General features: G+C 37.9%; 2 protein-coding genes across 13 annotated transcripts in view; both read right to left on the bottom strand.

Moving 5' to 3' along the window:
- Positions 1-17,446, bottom strand: part of LOC309702258 (uncharacterized protein) — an 89,969-nt gene that overhangs the window by 40,563 nt on the left and 31,960 nt on the right. The window lies entirely within an intron of this gene.
- LOC309702161 (uncharacterized protein) lies at positions 5,442-17,317 on the bottom strand. Of its 10 annotated transcripts, none has more exons than XM_082526607.1 (6): positions 11,047-16,613; positions 10,360-10,881; positions 10,069-10,167; positions 8,751-9,104; positions 8,433-8,569; positions 5,442-8,346 (listed from the first exon to the last, which is right to left on the bottom strand). In XM_082526607.1, exons 1-3 carry the CDS (start codon positions 16,576-16,578, stop codon positions 10,078-10,080), a joined length of 6,144 nt encoding a protein of 2,047 aa, XP_082382733.1. In that variant the 5' UTR covers positions 16,579-16,613; the 3' UTR covers positions 5,442-8,346; positions 8,433-8,569; positions 8,751-9,104; positions 10,069-10,077. The 10 variants fall into 10 exon arrangements, 8 of the variants coding, with proteins under 8 accessions (XP_082382733.1, XP_082382735.1, XP_082382731.1 ...); XM_082526609.1 differs by having other exon boundaries at positions 5,445-8,346; positions 10,069-10,622; positions 10,783-10,881; XM_082526604.1 differs by having other exon boundaries at positions 5,446-8,035; positions 8,124-8,346; positions 10,069-10,881.

The following is a 17,446-nucleotide window of genomic DNA, read 5'->3' as shown; positions in this document are numbered from 1 at the left end:
ACCTTCAGTGGCACACTGGAAGCCAAGTGCATAGCAACCATAACAACGCATGTATTTTGTGAAAAATCACAATTTTGCAACTGAAAACTTTAAGAGGCATAAAGGTAAAACGGTAAAAGATTTGAAAAAGCTGAATCATACCTGAATAGCCCAATAATTTGAGAACATTTTAAAGTTTGAATGGTTGTTCTACGTGAAAATATGAGGAAGTAGTTAAGTTTCAGAAACAAGCAAATTTTAGCAGAATTGCAGAAGTTTCCCATTCATTTCAATGGGACAAATTAAGCTTAATATTTTAAAAAGTATAATAGTGAAAAATACCAAAAGACATAGCAGGAATTAGCAGAAATAGCAGAATATTTTAAAATTTGAACGGTGAAAATCGGCTGAAAATTGTGGAAGTAGTTAAGTGCCAAAAAGTGTACGGAAGTCCCAAGAGGAACTCAATAGTGTGGATGCTTAAAGCATCCACACAACTAGAAAAATTTGCATTTCCTGCGAAAATGCAGTGTGGATGCTTAAAGCTGAAGCTGCATGCAAAAAGTAGCTGAAAAAGCTGAAAAGTTGCAGAAATTGTAAAAACTTTGCAGAAGCAAAAGAAGTTTGCTAAAATGGAATAACTTAGCAGAACTGCAATATCTTAGAGGAAACATAATACTTGGCAGAAATACAATAGCATAGCAGAATTTAGCAGAAATATTGTAACTTACCAGAAACATGATAACTTCTCAAAAATACAAGAATTTAGGAGAAATAGTATAAGATAACAGAAAGAATATATTTAGCCAAAAATACTTAAACATTACAGAAACACTATGATTTAGAAAAATAGTACAACAGAGCAGAAATATTGTGATTTACCAGAGACACTGTGATGAACTATGAATATTGTAATTTTAAATTGAGACTATGTTTTAGCACAAATATTATAATTTGGCAGAAATACTATAATTTAGCAGAAATACTATATTAAGCACAAATCCTATAAAAAGCAGAAATGGCATGATTAAGCACAAATACTACATTTAGTAGAAATACTTTGTTTTAGCACAAATCCCATAAAAAGCAGAAATACTGTACTATGATTTAGTAGAAAAACTATAATTAATCAGAAATACTAAATTTAGCAGAAATACTATATTAAGCACAAATACTATGAAAAGCAGAAATAGTATATTAAGCACAAATCTTATAAAATAGCAGAAATGCTATGATTTAGCACAATAGTAATAAGTTAAACAGAAAAATTGGAAAAGCAAAATGGACAGCTGAAAAAATGCTGAACATGCTGAGGGTCCCTCAAATATACTTGTTAAATGACAAAAATCTGCAAAAAAATTTATTACAGCCACACAATCACAAATATGTACACATGAGGAAACACACATGCACATAGAGACCCACACACAAGATCCAATTCAGTCAACCAGTCTAAATATATTGAATTTAAATCTTAGAATGAGATCATCCCATTAAAAGCCTCTCTCTCTCTCTCTCTGTCACAGACACACACACACACACACACACACACACACACACACACACACACACACACACACACGGGGAGAGAGGACTAAGTTTCTAGGTCAGCCTGGGAACTGCTGAATTTGAATCCACCAATCAGAGAGCCTGTGCACTTTTCCCCACCAAAACAGGTGCATCTGTTTACACACGCAGCAGCACAGAGAGACACAGGATTTTTGCAGTCTATTTCTCATAGTGACGACTCCCCTCAAACAAATGACCGTAATTTCCTAACCGTAGGGGCTAGAACGGTCATTCTTACACCGTTTTGTTCAGAAGAGGTGGGGGAATCTTCAAGTGTTGACAATTTAATATTAAAATATGAATTTTTAGAGATATATGACATGGATGACTTGTTGACTTAGAAGCCACGAATTCCCCAATATGCAAATTTGAATGCCTGAGACCACATATGTGATTGGCTGGCTGGGAAGCCGTGCAGGCCCTGATTTGTGGATTTGAATTCCTCAGCCCTCAGATATGATTGGCTGGCTTAGAAGCCATGAAGTCCCCAATATGCAAATTTGAATGCCTCAGGACACATATATGATTGGCTGGGAAACCGTGCAGGACCTGATTTGAAAATTTGAATGTCTAAGTCCTCACAGAGGATTGGCTGCCTGGGGACCAGGCAGAAATATATAGAAATACTATGATTAAGCATAAATACTACATTTAGTAGAAATACTATGTTTTAGCACAAATCCTATAAAAAGCAGAAATACTATAATTTAGCAGAAATACTATATTAAGCACAAATCATATAAAAAGCAGAAATACTATATTAAGCACAAATCCTATAAAAAGCAGAAATACTATATTAAGCACAAATTCTATAAAAAGCAGAAATACTATATTAAGCACAAATTCTATAAAAAGCAGAAATACTATATTAAGCACAAATCCTATTAAAAGCAGAAATACTATATTAAGCACAAATCTTATAAAATAGCAGAAACAGTATGATTTAGCACAATAGTAATAAGTTAAACAGAAAAATTGGAAAAGCAAAATGGACAGCTGAAAAAATGCTGAACATGCTGAGGGTCCCTCAAATATACTTGTTAAATGAAAAAATCAGCAAAAAAATGCACAGGGAGAGAGAAGTGAGTTTCTAGGTCAGCCTGGGAGCTGCCGAATTTGAATCCACCAATCAGAGAGCCTGTGTATTTTTTCCCGCCAAAACATGTGCCTCTTTTTACACACGCAGCACAGAGAGGCACAGGATTATTGCAGCCTATTTCTCATAGTGAGGACTCCCCTCAAACAAATGACCATAATTTCCTAACCATAGGGGCTAGAGCGGTCATTCTTACACCGTTTTGTTCAGAAGAGATGGGGGAATCTTCAAGTGTTGACAATTTATCATTAAAATATGAATTTTTAGAGATATATGACATGGATGACTTGTTGACTTAGAAGCCACGAATTCCCCAATATGCAAATTTGAATACCTGGAGCCCACATACATGATTGGCTGGCTGGGAAGCTGTGCAGGCCCTGATTTGTGGATTTGAATTCCTCAGCCCTCAGATATGATTGGCTGGCTTAGAAGCCATGAAGGCCCCAATATGCAAATTTGAATGCCTCAGGACACATATATGATTGGCTGGGAAACCGTGCAGGCCCTGATTTGAAAATTTGAATGTCTAAGTCCTCACAGAGGATTGGCTGCCTGGGGACCTGGCAGAAATATATAGAAATACTATGATTAAGCATAAATACTACATTTAGTAGAAATACTATGTTTTAGCACAAATACTATAAAAAGCAGAAATACTATAATTTAGCAGAAATACTATATTAAGCACAAATCCTATAAAAAGCAGAAATAGGATGATTAAGCATAAACACTACATTTAGTAGAAATACTATGTTTGAGCAAAAATCCTATAAAAAGCAGAAATACTATATTAGGCACAAATCCCATAAAAAGCAGAAATAATATGATTAAGCATAAATACTACATTTAGTAGAAATACTATGTTTTAGCACAAATACTATAAAAAGCAGAAATACTATAATTTAGCAGAAATACTATATTAAGCACAAATCCCATAAAAAGCAGAAATAGGATGATTAAGCATAAACATTACATTTAGCAGAAATACTATGTTTGAGCACAAATAGTATAAAAAGCAGAAATATTGTAATTTAGCAGAAATACTATATTAGGCACAAATCTTATAAAATAGCAGAAATAGTATTATTTAGCACAATAGTAATAAGTTAAACAGAAAAATTGGAAAAGCAAAATGGACAGCTGAAAAAATGCTGAACATGCTGAGGGTCCCTCAAATATACTTGTTAAATGAAAAAAATCAGCAAAAAAATGCACAGGGAGAGAGAAGTACGTTTCTAGGTCAGCCTGGGAGCTGCTGAATTTGAATCCACCAATCAGAGAGCCTGTGTACTTTTTCCCGCCAAAACATGTGCCTCTTTTTACACACGCAGCACAGAGAGGCACAGGATTATTGCAGCCTATTTCTCATAGTGACGACTACCCTCAAACAAATGACCATAATTTCCAAACCGTAGGGGCTAGAGCGGTCATTCTTACACCGTTTTGTTCAGAAGAGATGGGGGAATCTTCCAGTGTTTACAATTTATCATTAAAATATGAATTATTAAAGATATTTGACTTCTAATGCACCATAACTGAGTAGAGCGAAGCAAAAACTGCCTTGACTTGCCCTCAAACAACGCTTTGTAACTTGAAATCTATTTGGAGTATCGATATCATTCTTTCACCGTAAGAGACAGCAGGCTTTGGTGAACAATCATGGAAATTTTCAGGTCTCTGTGGAAATCCAACAAAAAGTTATGACGAGAGAAAAAAGTGGTTCATTTCCACAGTTTGAAATCTGAAGAAATCTGAGCGAAGGACGAATTTCCTACCCTCAAACAAGTCCAACTCATTTCAGAACGGTAATAGGTGAGAAAGAAATTCTTGAATTGTGAGCGTCAGGGGTGTCTGAAGATATTCGGGGACAAGCCTCATGTCTTAACTTTGCTTCGTTAAGGAGATATGACGATTCGAATATGCCTCTCATTACAGAAATCCAGCGGTGATTTTGAACAAGCTCTCCATTCACTTTATATGGAGAGTTTTCTGACCTTGTGTTAGTCTGAGGAGATTTGCAAAAATTCTATAAATCCCACAACAATGATGGTGACATTTTCTGAAAGCCAGCAAAAATACCTACGTTTTGATGTATAATTTGTGGAAGTTGAGTGAAAATTGAGCAAGTAGCAGGAAGTTGTTCAGACATGAAGTGAAAATTGCAAAACCTTCAGTGGCACACTGGAAGCCAAGAGCATAGCAACCATAACAACACATGTATTTTGTGAAAAATCACAATTTTGCAACTCAAAACTTTAAGAGGCATAAAAGTAAAACAGTAGAAGATTTGAAAAAGCTGAATCATACCTGAATAGCCCAATAATTTGTGAACATTTTAAAGTTTGAATGGTTGTTCTAGGTGAAAATATGAGGAAGTAGTTAAGTTTCAAAAACAAGCAAATTTTAGCAGAATTGCTGAAGTTTCCCATTCATTTCAATGGGACAAATTAAAGGAAAAAAGTGGAATATTTTAAAAAGTATAATAGTTAAAAATAGCAAAAATCATAGCGTAAATTAGCAGAAATAGCAGAATAGTTTAAAATTTGAACGGTGAAAATCGGCTGAAAATTGTGGAAGTAGTTAAGTGCCAAAAAGTGTACGGAAGCAACTAGAATAATAATAATAATAACTAGAAAAATTTGCATTTCCTGCGAAAATGCAGTGTGGATGCTTAAAGCTGAAGCTGTCTGCAAAAAGTAGCTGAAAAAGCTGAAAAGTTGCAGAAATTGTAAAAACTTTGCAGAAGCAAAAGAACTTTGCTAAAATGTAATAACTTAGCAGAACTGCAATCACTTAGAGGAAACTGTAAAGCTGAAGCTGTCTGCTGAAAATAGTTGAAAATAGCTGAAGAAGCTGAAGAAATCAAAGTCAGTGTTTAAAAAGTTGCTGAAATTTTAATAACTTTGCAGAACAATATCAAGTTAAGAAAAATGTAATAACTTAGCAGAAATGCAATAATTTAGAATAACATAACTTAACATAACATAACAAACAAAAGTAGTGTAACCTAGCAGAAATAATATAATTTAGTAGAAAATTAAAAACTTGGCAGAAATATTACAACTTATCAGAACTGCTAGAAATTTGCAGAAATGTAATAATTAGGCAAAACTGTCAACAGATAACAGCTGAAAATGCTGAAGTAACCTCAAAGTTACTTGTTTAACTGTGAAAAATTACCAAAAACATTAGAAAAGGAAGAAAACGTGCCGGCAGATAAACTAATGTGGAACAAAACCAAGGAAAAATTGCGAGTTTGCACAGCTGGTGAAATCTAAAAATGGCAAAAAAACATAACAAAGGCAAGACCCACACAAACAACATTTAGGTAATAAATGCACAAGATGCTGCGGTCAGAGATTAAAACACCCAAAAATAATGTTATTGAAATGCCAAAAAGTGGCAGAAAGTTTAGAAAGTAGAAAACCAGTAGTAGAAAAGTAGAACATTCAAATATTTTTAGAAACATATGATACAAAATATTTACTCAGTTGTTTCCAATGATTACAATAATGGCATAAAGAAATAAAAATACCATTTGGGACAAACAGAAAAATATTAATAGAAAATGCAAATCAAATTGATCTAAAATCTATACAAACAATTGAAGCATCTGTTGGAATTGTGAACATATCCTTGTTTGCCATGTTTATGTTTATGGCCCTAAGATGCGCAGACACATGATAGGCTATTAACTGCAAAAATATACACATATATAGCAAGTGAGAGACAAAAATATATCCTCTGATTTGCTGGAGTTTTGTGTAAATACCATTTGGCAAGGATAAACAACATGTTCCTATGCCACATTAAAATTTTCATAAGCTTAATTTTTTCAATTAGTTTACAGTTTCCTGATTTGATGATAAATATGGTACCAATCTACAAAATACTGTCAAAATGAAGTCCACATTGTGATATATTTGAGGTGTGGAGAGTCACACAGCTGAACAATCGATTTGCATATTTAAAGAAACAAGGATCAAATAAAGAACATCGTTGTGGAATAAATTACAGTGAAAAATAATCACTGCTTTGCGTTAGAGAGTGACTTATGATGAGGTATTAATTGGCTTAACTTTACCTCTAACATCTTTTCACATAGTGCTGTGACCAGGCTGAAATCCATCATAAAGTAACTGTAAACAGTAGAACCATTAGCATGAATGTTATGGTTCTACTCTGATCAAAACTCAAGTCAGCTGTGTGACCTGATATAAAATGATAAAGAGGAACACATATAAATGGATGTGACCTTTATGAACTTTTCAAAATGACTTTATATGTCTGACCCATTATCTATATATATTACAGCAGCGGTCCCCAACCCCCGGGCCTCGGACCGGTACCGGTCCGTGAGTCATTTGGTACCGGGCCGCGAGAGATGAGGCTCAGGTGTGAAATGTATCGTTTTCAGGGTTTTTATCGGTTTTCAGCGTTATTTTGTTATCGTTTTTATCGTTTACTCGGTTTTCCTGGGTCTTTTGACGTGTGTTATGAATAAATTTTCTTTTTTTCGGTACCGGTACTAGTTTTATTTTGTTATATTTATCCGCGACACCTTAAAGGCCGGTCCATGAAAATATTGTCGGGCATAAACCGGTCCATGGCGCAAAAAAGTTTGGGGACCGCTGTATTAGAGCAGATGTGGAAAACCACTGTTAGACCTACTCTATACTAATGTAGTTACTGACACCCCATACTAAGGCAGGATTCATACAAACACACATTATTTATTCTCTTAAACACTTTCTTTTTGCACATTTTTAGATTGTGTAATTTCTAAAAAGAATACATGTAATGGTTCAATAGATATAGTTATTTAAATGTCCATAATAATCACATGATCATTTTTGTACATCCTACAATCCAGGATTTAGAGCTGTGTGTCTGTATGAATTCAGCTTGCTATACTTATAGACTTAGATATATTAATCCACTATTTACCCAAACAAGTTACATTGTTTGGGTAAATAGATTGGGTTTGTTCTACAAAATAATTATTCAACAATAAAAAAAACACAAAAAAAATCTGCACATTAATCCAGAGTTCAGTTTCATATGTCTGATATTGTTAGTTAAATCTGATGACACAAACACAGTCAATAATTCATTGCTAGCGTGACATGTGGTCCTTTTTGCCTTTGACCAATGATATGCTTGTTACTTGGACCAGTTTAGTATTTGCTGTCACAGAGGAATGTTAACCATAAATCCAAAAGACAAAACTGAAAAAAATATGTTAATTGCAAACATGTTTTTGCTTAGTAAAAGGATTGAAATTACATGGAAACTGTCACCTTAAAGCCTCATTGTAAATATCATCACAAACAGATGTTTTCCACACAGTTAACAAAGCTCCACCACATCCGATCACTGCACATAAATCTAAAAGAAAACAAAAACAAATAAAAAAAATAAAATTAACACAAGGGAAGACTTTTGACTTAATAACTACGCTTAAAATAAGTGTTACCTTTGAATATTTGTGGGAAAAATCTGATGCTACCCCAAGAATACAAAGCCACACTGGAAACGATGACAGGCTTGCAGCCCTCTGTCTTCCTGGAGTCAGGTGCCTGATCAGTAGCAGTGAGTTGACAGAAGTCGGTGTCTGTAAGAGTGGCCAAACACTGATACTCTGTCCACTTGAGTAGAGTCTAAGAAGCTGGAATGCAGGCACACTGGACGAGCTTGTTCTAAAAAATACAGAAAAAGGAACATTTTATTTGTGTTAAGGCCTAAAAACTACAAATAAGTTATGCAATGAACAATGTTGAAATACCTTATAGGTGCTGCAGGCCACATAACCAGAATCCAGAGCAATCTCACACTCACATGATGGTGAGGAAAGACATGAGCTCTGCAATGAGGTTTGAATGTCTCAGTTGGGACACTGAAGAACTCAGAAGACAGCAATACCTGCACAGAGAGACAGAGTAGAAAAAGCATAGATTTGTAATCCATAATGTGAATTAAAACTCAAAAAGTGTCAACAAGTATAATCATTTGAGTGTGGAATTATTTATGCACTAAACAGGATTTTAATTAATTAATTGAATTAAAAACACTGACATTTTTTATCAAAGATAAAGAATCATACCTCTCTCTGCTCTGAGGATCACTGAGCATCTCTGACAGGAAATACAGTTTCCTCAGTAGGAGTCATCATTCATGGTCTCAGAGGTGTGTAGTGTGGCAGCATCATGATGGTCTCCAGATCAGGCAGGAAGTCAGGTGATGGGTGTGTCATCTTCTCCATTGAAGACATACTGGTATGGCAGTTCATAAAACAGCAGTCTCTGTGTGGCATGTAGTTATCTGTGCAGTCCAGCACTGATGGATCAGGTTTGGCTCAGCAGTTCATGAAGATGGTGTTAAGATGTTGTTGTTTCAGCTGAGGATGGTGAAGTTTGAAGGTTTTCCCACAAAGGAAACAGGACTGTGTGTGCCCTGTCTGAAAAAAATACATCTACAAAACATAAAGTGCTTTTAACACCACCCCCCCCCCCCTCCCCACCCACCCATCTCAGCCCCCAAGTGTCTATATAATGCTGGTATGGGGTGTCAGTTACTAAATCTAATTAGTGCGTCAGAAAGCGGGGGCTACACCTAAAGCCCCCGCTTTCTGATGTCTTTGTTTATTAGCAGCTTTTTCCAGCTGCTCAGAGAATTCTGACTTGGCCTTTATCCACCCAAACCCAAACCCACCCGGATAAAGGCCAAGTCAGAAAATTGATGCAGAAACTTTCCATGTTCTTCTAAATCAGTTTTTATACAAATTCTGTAAGCTGTGAAAATGTTTTTCTCTACATAATGTATAATTATAGACATCTCTGGTAGCCTAAAGATAGTTTAAAACTTTTAACATTTTTTACCTGTAAAACATGATAAGCAAAACCTCATTCATCCAAAAAACATTTGATTCTACAAAATTTACTATAATCAAGAAAATATAATTGTCTGTATTTATTCATGTGACCCATAATAAATACCTGCATTTATCTGTGATTTATTTATTTACTATTTCATATTTGAAAGCATCTTGGAGGGGAAGATCTCGTTTGTTGAGATACATACGTCAGAGTAAAAAAAGTATCAAAAAAGGAGATGACAATTAACATCCATGAAAAAATGTATAAGTAGATTTAGTCATTTAAAACATGAGAATAAAAAATAAATTATGTCCGTTTAATGCAGTATATTTCAGATCTGAGGTGCATGATAACAGAAAGCAGATCTCCCGGCTCTGCATGAAGTACAGCCATGATTTGGTGACATGATTAATAACATTGCAATAAGAAAGGGTCTTCTTACAGACAGAGTAGGGAAGACAATTTTTTCCAATGAAAAATATTTTTCATACTCTACAATCAGTAAACTCTGTAACAAACATGATCTGTAATTGTTTCAAAACTCACCAGACGACTTCATGATTGGCTCGAGGACAGGACACAAAACACAGGGTTGTGGTAACTGTAGTATGATCTCAGAACACCGGAATGGAGACATTGATCTGGCTGAGAAATAAAAATGAGGTCAAGCAGGGTGTTCTTGTCTGTAGTGGCAGAAGTGATCAGCTGTGAATACCCTCTCGACTGAAACTGCTCCAGAATCTGTTTTCTTCCACTCTGCAACTGGTTCTCATTAAAATCTCCACACACAATGATTGGGTGACAGTCCATTATTTCAAGGGAATCTAAAAGACTTACCAGGTTTTGCATGAATGGTGTCAAACTGTAGTCAGGGGGTCTGTACACAACAGCAATGAGTGCAGGGAATGGAGCCTGAACCTTCAACACTAAAAACTCAAGATCAGTGACATTATGCAGATACTGTTTTACCTGAACCTGAAAATGATTCCTCAAATACACAACAACTCCACCACCACTTCTGCTGGCCATGTGAGGAAAGTTTGTGTAGGACACATGTCTGTTGCGTTTGAACATGGTGTAGCCGTCCAAATGAAGACTGTCTGCAACAAAGGAGCCTTGGAGGTGAGACTCTGTGAGACACAAAACATCTGCTAAACACATTTCATGATGACTCTTGATGTCACTGATGTGAGATGGCAAACCCTCCGTATTGTGATGGATCAGTGTAAGAGTGTCAGGTCTGCTGGCTGTTTCTCTGACCTGAAGAAGAGGCATCATTTCCTCAACGCTGGCTTGTCTCATGGTTTGGAGTGCTGCAGTTACCTCGGGATTGGAGTAAATCTTTTTCTCATCCAAGTCCTGCAAATAGAGTCCACTGAGAGACGTCACCCTGCTGAGAGCAACATAAGCCATACCTGGTTCAAAAATGTTCTTCATTGAAACTACAGCTGTCTGTGTTGTAAGACCCTGAGTTTTGTGAATTGTGCAGGCGAATGCTAGCTTTACAGGAAACTGTCTGCGTACCGCTCCTTTAAACTTCAGACTCTCCTCTGCTCTCTCAATGTAAACCAGATCATCAGATGCTGCATTAGCACTGCGGTTGTGTCTCATAGGCTGCCGGTTGTCCATTCTGAGCCCCAGTTTAATTATGTGTCCATCATTTTCAGATCTCACCACCTTTACCAGTATACCAAAAGCACCGTTGACCAAACCGTTTAGTGTGTCCAAGTTTCTGGTCAGCATAACTCGAGCTCCTTCAGCAACATTCAGAGTGTCAGGTAAATCATTTCTCCCACCTGTAAATGGTTTGTCTCTTCGTTCCATTCTGCCTGTACGTTTATCCTTCTGGAAATCGTCTGCAGTGATGATTATGATGTTTGAATGAAGCTTCTTCAGGGTATCTGCGTTATGGGATTCCACATTCTTGTTGGTGGCATAAATGTGTAAGACCTCAGTTGGACATTCTTCTGGTGCAGTCACAGCCTGTGACAACAAATCTCTGTCGCACTGAGAAAGTTCATCCGTCTTTTCTTTGACTCTAATCCTGTTCAGCATCTCTGCAAAGGCCACATCATCTTTCTGACGCATAATCTCGGTTAGAGTGATCATCTGAAAATGTTCCTGCCATAGGTCAATCTGTTCTGGATCGTAAACGCAGAGAGGTTTAGACTGTCGCACTGGTGGCAGCTGGTAAAAATCTCCAACAGCTAAAACTGACATTCCACCAAAAGGTCTCTGAGTGCCTTTGATTTGTTTCAGTCTTGCATCCACATAGGCAAAAAGGGGTTTTGAAACCATTGAAATCTCATCAATAACAATAATTTCAGCATTCATCAGCTCAGATCTGACTTCATCCAGTTGGTTACCAAGTCCTTGAATGGGTGGTTTCAGACTCCTGGGTAGTTTCAGTAGAGAATGTAATGTAGAGCCATTGATAGAAAAAGCTGCTGTCCCGGTAAATGAAGTCAGTAAAACAGTTGGATTTGATATGTCAGCTTCTTCTGCATTAGCAGGCAGTCTGCTCAGGATCTTTGATGCTTCAGAGTGAATACACTTAATCAGATGTGACTTTCCAGTTCCTGCACCACCGTTGATATAGAAGAAAAATGGATCTGGGTTCAAACCACAAACTCGCTGAATACACCAGTCTCTTATGGCATAGAACACGCAGGCCTGCTTCTGGTTCAGATTCTGATACATTACACGTACCACGGCTGGATCGACTGCAGGTTGTTCTCTGATGGCTCTGATCTCTGTTACAGCATCAGACTGACGACTGTAGTCGGGGACATTCTCCTGTTCGTTCTCATCATCAGAATGTCTCTCAGGAAGATTCTCATCACATTGCAGCCTCACAACTTCAGATTCAGGAGCCAGATTACACCATTCATCGATCACAACATCCCTATTTTGTTCAAACTCTTCCAGTGCACTCTCAATATCCTCAGAGTTCTTCTCATACTTGTCTTTATTTCTTTTCACAACCCTTTTCACAGACTCACTGTGGTCTGAACATGGAAGTCGCACAAAACCTGAGTTGTAGAAGGACTGATAGGTTTGGAAACATTGTGGTTTCAGTTCCTGCTCTGATCTGTGTGGAAGGTAAAGTCTCAACAGTCGACCATAATATTGCTCAGGATCTTTTTCCTGTGAACAGTGGTAATATCTGATTATAGCTGGTTTATCATTCTTTCGCCTTTGTACAAATCCAAGCTGGTTTAGAAGAGGAAGCACATCTTTTCCTTCATTTGGACCACTCACCAACCTGCACAAGGCAGCAAAATCAGCCAGTGACATTTCCTCATATTCTGGGGTCTCAGGTCTGCATTTGTATTTATCACTCAAACTTGTCATCCAAATATTACAACTGTCATGTGTTGTGCTTTCCAGGAAGCTCATGGGCCGACTCATTTTTACCGGGTTATCATCTGTTGGTACAAATACAACACTGCGGGAACATTTTTTCATTTTTAGGCCACAGACTCGAGTCACACACTCCTGTGCGCTGATCTCTCTCTTTTTTGAGTAAGCCTGCATCACAGCTCTCATTTCATCACATTCATTGACCATGTTGTTTCCAGAGTTATCAATAACTGTCTTCAGGTATTCAGAGAGGCCAGATTCTTTCTTCGTTATATATTTACAGAGGTATTCTACACATGAATAGGCATTCAAAATGAATGAGACATCTAAATTAGAGTTCCAGGCTTCAAGCAGGTCTGGGTTGTAATTGTTGATCCAACACTCATTTGGGTCACGTTTCAGAATCAGAGCTGTTTTCTTGTTTATGTTCTGGAGGCATTGTTCATACTCATTCATTGTCAAGTTGCATCGTGACAGAATCTGCTCTATGGTGAGGGAAGCAGCTTCAGGTTCCTTCAGTAGGTTCAACAAAGGTCTGAGTTTGGCTTTTGCAGCTTCAGTGTCTGAATCCTCATCCTGTCTCACAATCATTGTTCTTGTGGATGGTGGTTTTGGAAACCCAAATCTACAACCAGAGTTCACACTCTTAAAGCATGTCTTTGTGTGGTTTTTGCTGTGCTTTTGTAGTTCAGTGACTTTTTTGTGCAGTTCAGGTTGTTTTTCTGGATCAGGGAGTTGAGCTGAGATGTATCTGTCCACAAAGTCACAGACAGTTTGGTCGTCATCCACATCTGCTTCTACCTTTTCTCGAATCCACAGCAACATGTGTATATGCGGACTACCTCTGTGCTGGAACTCAACTCTGTAAAAGTAATCAATGATCTCACCAAGGGGCTGTGCAGGAGAAAAAAGCAAATCTCTGAACAAAGCCTCAACACGCTTATCAAACATCCGCATGGTGGTTACTGGATTTGATCTTAGAATTTCACACTTTTCTGACCAGTCCAGGGCTTCAAAATCAACCTCTTCACCTTGCTGTCTCTTTATTGCTTGAATCACTTCAGGCCATCTCATCTCAGCAGCAGAGAAAGTGACAAAGAACTGAGGTGTTCCTATTTGACGAATCATACTGAATAAATCTTTGGTAGTTTTCTGCCAGTAAGCTGGAGTTCCTCTGAGTGGCTGCATAAATCTGATTGCATCTTTATTTCTTACCAGCTTCTCTACTTCTGTCTTACTTTGTAACATTCCTGATGTGATTTTGCGTCCATCTTTGGTCATAGTTTTACCTTTCCTTAGCTGTATTGTCATGCTGGAATTAGCCAAATGTATTTCAGTGACAAACTGTGAGAAAAACAGGTAATTTGTGTCTTTAGCAAATCTTGCATCAATGTTGAAAAGCCTTGACTTGAAGTAAGCACTTGGTGTGAGTTTAAGAAGTCTCTTTTCATCCAGTGTATTCTGACCAGTAGGAAACTGCACAGGAAATGCCATGGCTTCCAAATGAGGAGTTCTGAAGAAGCTGACAGGATTGTTTCTTTCTGCAGGAGCCACACAATATGTGTTATCACTGAAACAGAGAATCTCTTCTGAAATGTCAACAGGCTGCAGACAACTTTCTAGAGCAAAACCTCCATTGTTCAAATCACTTTCTGGTTCATCTGGATTTTGTTCCTCTGGTTGTTCATCACAGGATTGCATATTAATAGCTTGTTCACTTTCAGACTCACTTTCGCACAAAAGGGCATCTTTTTCATAGTTGTCAATTTCCATTAAATCTGCTTCATCATAATCATCACTTGCCATGCTGGCTTCATCACTGCTGTCATCATCAGGTAATGTTGGATCACAAAGCAATGCATCATCTCTGATAACAATATCTGTGTACTGTGGGTGAATCTGTTTCAGTTTACGCAGGGCTTCGATCAGTTTAGACCAGGTGACAGTCTGGAACAGCTGATGGCCTTTGTAGCACAGTCGTCTTTTCAATTTCACCCTCATGATCTGTGATTGGCTTCTGAGCCGAGGTAGATAGTCAACTGTTTGTTGGACTTCAGATGGTACACACACCACATTACCACGTATGAGTCTTTGTCTGCCCTTTGGAAGAGGAATAATCTTTGCAAATGGTATGCATTTGGCAATCAGATGTCTCTCCAGAATGTTGAGATCACACAGTTCAGCTGGAATATCCTGCAGTTCTAAACCGTTGACAGCAGCAAGTCTTGGCATGCGTCCACTTTTGAGGGAACTGTGACACGTGTGACAGATATACTCCTTTTTTCTCTCAACAGGAAAGCTGCAGTGATCATGACATGCTTCATCACACACATGAACAAATTTACCAGTTAGACACTGCTGAGCTACAATTTGGTGTTTTGAGTAATTTTCTCTTTTGCAGATTTTCACCTGATTAGGAAAAGAAGCTTTTAGACAAACAGTACAAACATAAGATGGTGCTGACTTAATGTTGGATCTGAAACGAGATATGGCCTCATTCATTAAACTGTTATCTGGATGACACTGTAAACTTTCAGCTGGTCGATGCATCTGACGATATTTTCTTTTTATTTTCATTGCACATCTGATATTATGCATCTGTCTGAAAGAAATACTGTTCCAATATTTTACTCTCATTCGTTCTCTCATATTGTCCTTGTGTTGCTGCTGAAATTGTCTCTCTTCTCCATAACGTTTAGTGATGTAACATTTTTTTTTCTGTCTAAATTCTACACTTTCTTTATATAGGTTAGAAACATATGACCTCATGTAAGCTTTATGTTTCTCTCTGAATTCGGCACAAGTTCTGTATGTTCTTGTTATTCGTTCCTTCTGCTTTTCTCGGAACACGGGAGATTCTCTGTATGTTCTTGTTATTCGTTCCTTCTGCTTTTCTCTGAATAAAGAATCTTCTTTATACATCCTTATGACACGTTCTCTTTTTCTCTCTCTAATTTTAGCACTTTCTCTATAGATCCTTCTCATTTGCGCCTTCTGTTTTTCCTTAAAATCATCTCTTTCCTTATAGATCTTTCTCAAATGTTCCCTCTGTTTCTCTCTATATATAGGATTTAGCTTATATAGATTACTTTTGTACACAGTCTTCTTTTGTCTGTGATCAGGATCCTTTCTTTTTGGTAGTTTTTGTTGGGCCAATGATCTTCTCCTCATTTTTTTCCTTCCCTGTTTACTATATTTCAGCAGTTTATGTGAAAGTTCCTGTGTTGTCTTTGTTGAACAGCGGTTGGCAGCGGTTGGATCCTTCTGAGGAACAGAATCTGATGTTACCTGAGGTTCTCTCACAGAAGATGCAGAGGTTTCTATTTCTAAATAATCAGAATTGTTCAGCTCAGCAGCTGGCTCATTTGAATAATCCACTCTGGATGACATCACTTCAGTAGCTAAAGTGTCGGCCACAGTTTTCTGTGTCTGCTCAGTGGACTTTGGGGTTTCAAATTCAGGTTCATTTAAAGCTGGTGCTGAAACAGTTGTAGCTGTTTGTCTGTTTTCATCAGCATTTCTTTGGTCAGCAGCGTTTTCACTGTGGAACTCAACAGGCTGTAGCTCATAAGCACAGGTTGGTGCGATGCAAAACATTCGGTACAAACGTTTGATCCTGTCAATCATGTCGTTAAGACGTGTGAATTTTAACATAACTGCAGTTCCACCACTTACACTTAGCGACAATGGCATTCCTGTAGACCTACGTGGGTGAGGGTCAAAGTATGCGTATTCACCTGAAGTCAGCCTGGAAACTGCGATGGCTGTTCCTCCCATGACTAGCAAAGCGTAGCGAAACTCTGAAGCCAAACGCTGTAGTCCCTGTTCAAGGCTCGGAAGATGATCTGTACCGTCAAATGTGCCATAATGAGCAAACTGAGACATGTCGACTTGATACTCGTGTCTGCGGCTGATGATCACAGTGGGAAGTTCATCACAGGCTAGAAACACGCTGTTCACAAACCTCTTTCTGGCATCTGAATACACGGCATGGCCTTTGTCCAACACACGGTTGAGATCTGCTCTGGTAATGAATTCATCCTCGTGTAAGAATGACAGGAAAACCAAACTGTTCGCCATGCATTGCTGATTCCGGTACTTTCCATACTTAGCATTGGCCTGGCTTCGAGACGCACAGATGCTACTCACTCGTGGACGACTTTCACTGTTTGTAACCTGTACATGAGACGGTCCTGGAGCTTCTCCATCATGCTGCGTTTGCACAGTTAGCTGGGGTTCAGTCTGGATTACCTGTTGTACTTTAGCATTTGGCACAGATGATGAGCAAACACCTCTCTTTACCACATCTGCATAAGACACTGCGGCCGTCTGAACGCTGAGCTGCACTTCTGGACTGGGAATACTTGTAACAGACACCTTTACCTGCTCACCGGTCTGAGAAAGATTTACCTGTTCCTTCTGCTTTTGCCATCTAAGCTTCTGGGACTGTGACCTTTGACCTTTCCTTGGCATTTTGTGCAAGTACAAACTGGACCTTATATGTATTTATACACAAATGTATACAAAACTCAACCTGTAAACACTGAAAAACTCAAGTTTC

The sequence above is a fragment of the Aulonocara stuartgranti genome (assembly GCF_965226115.1).
Source record: "Aulonocara stuartgranti genome assembly, chromosome: 3".
NCBI classification, from domain to species: Eukaryota; Metazoa; Chordata; class Actinopteri; order Cichliformes; family Cichlidae; genus Aulonocara; species Aulonocara stuartgranti.
Note: the sequence above shows the minus strand (reverse complement) of the source record. Positions and strands in the feature narration are given on the sequence as shown.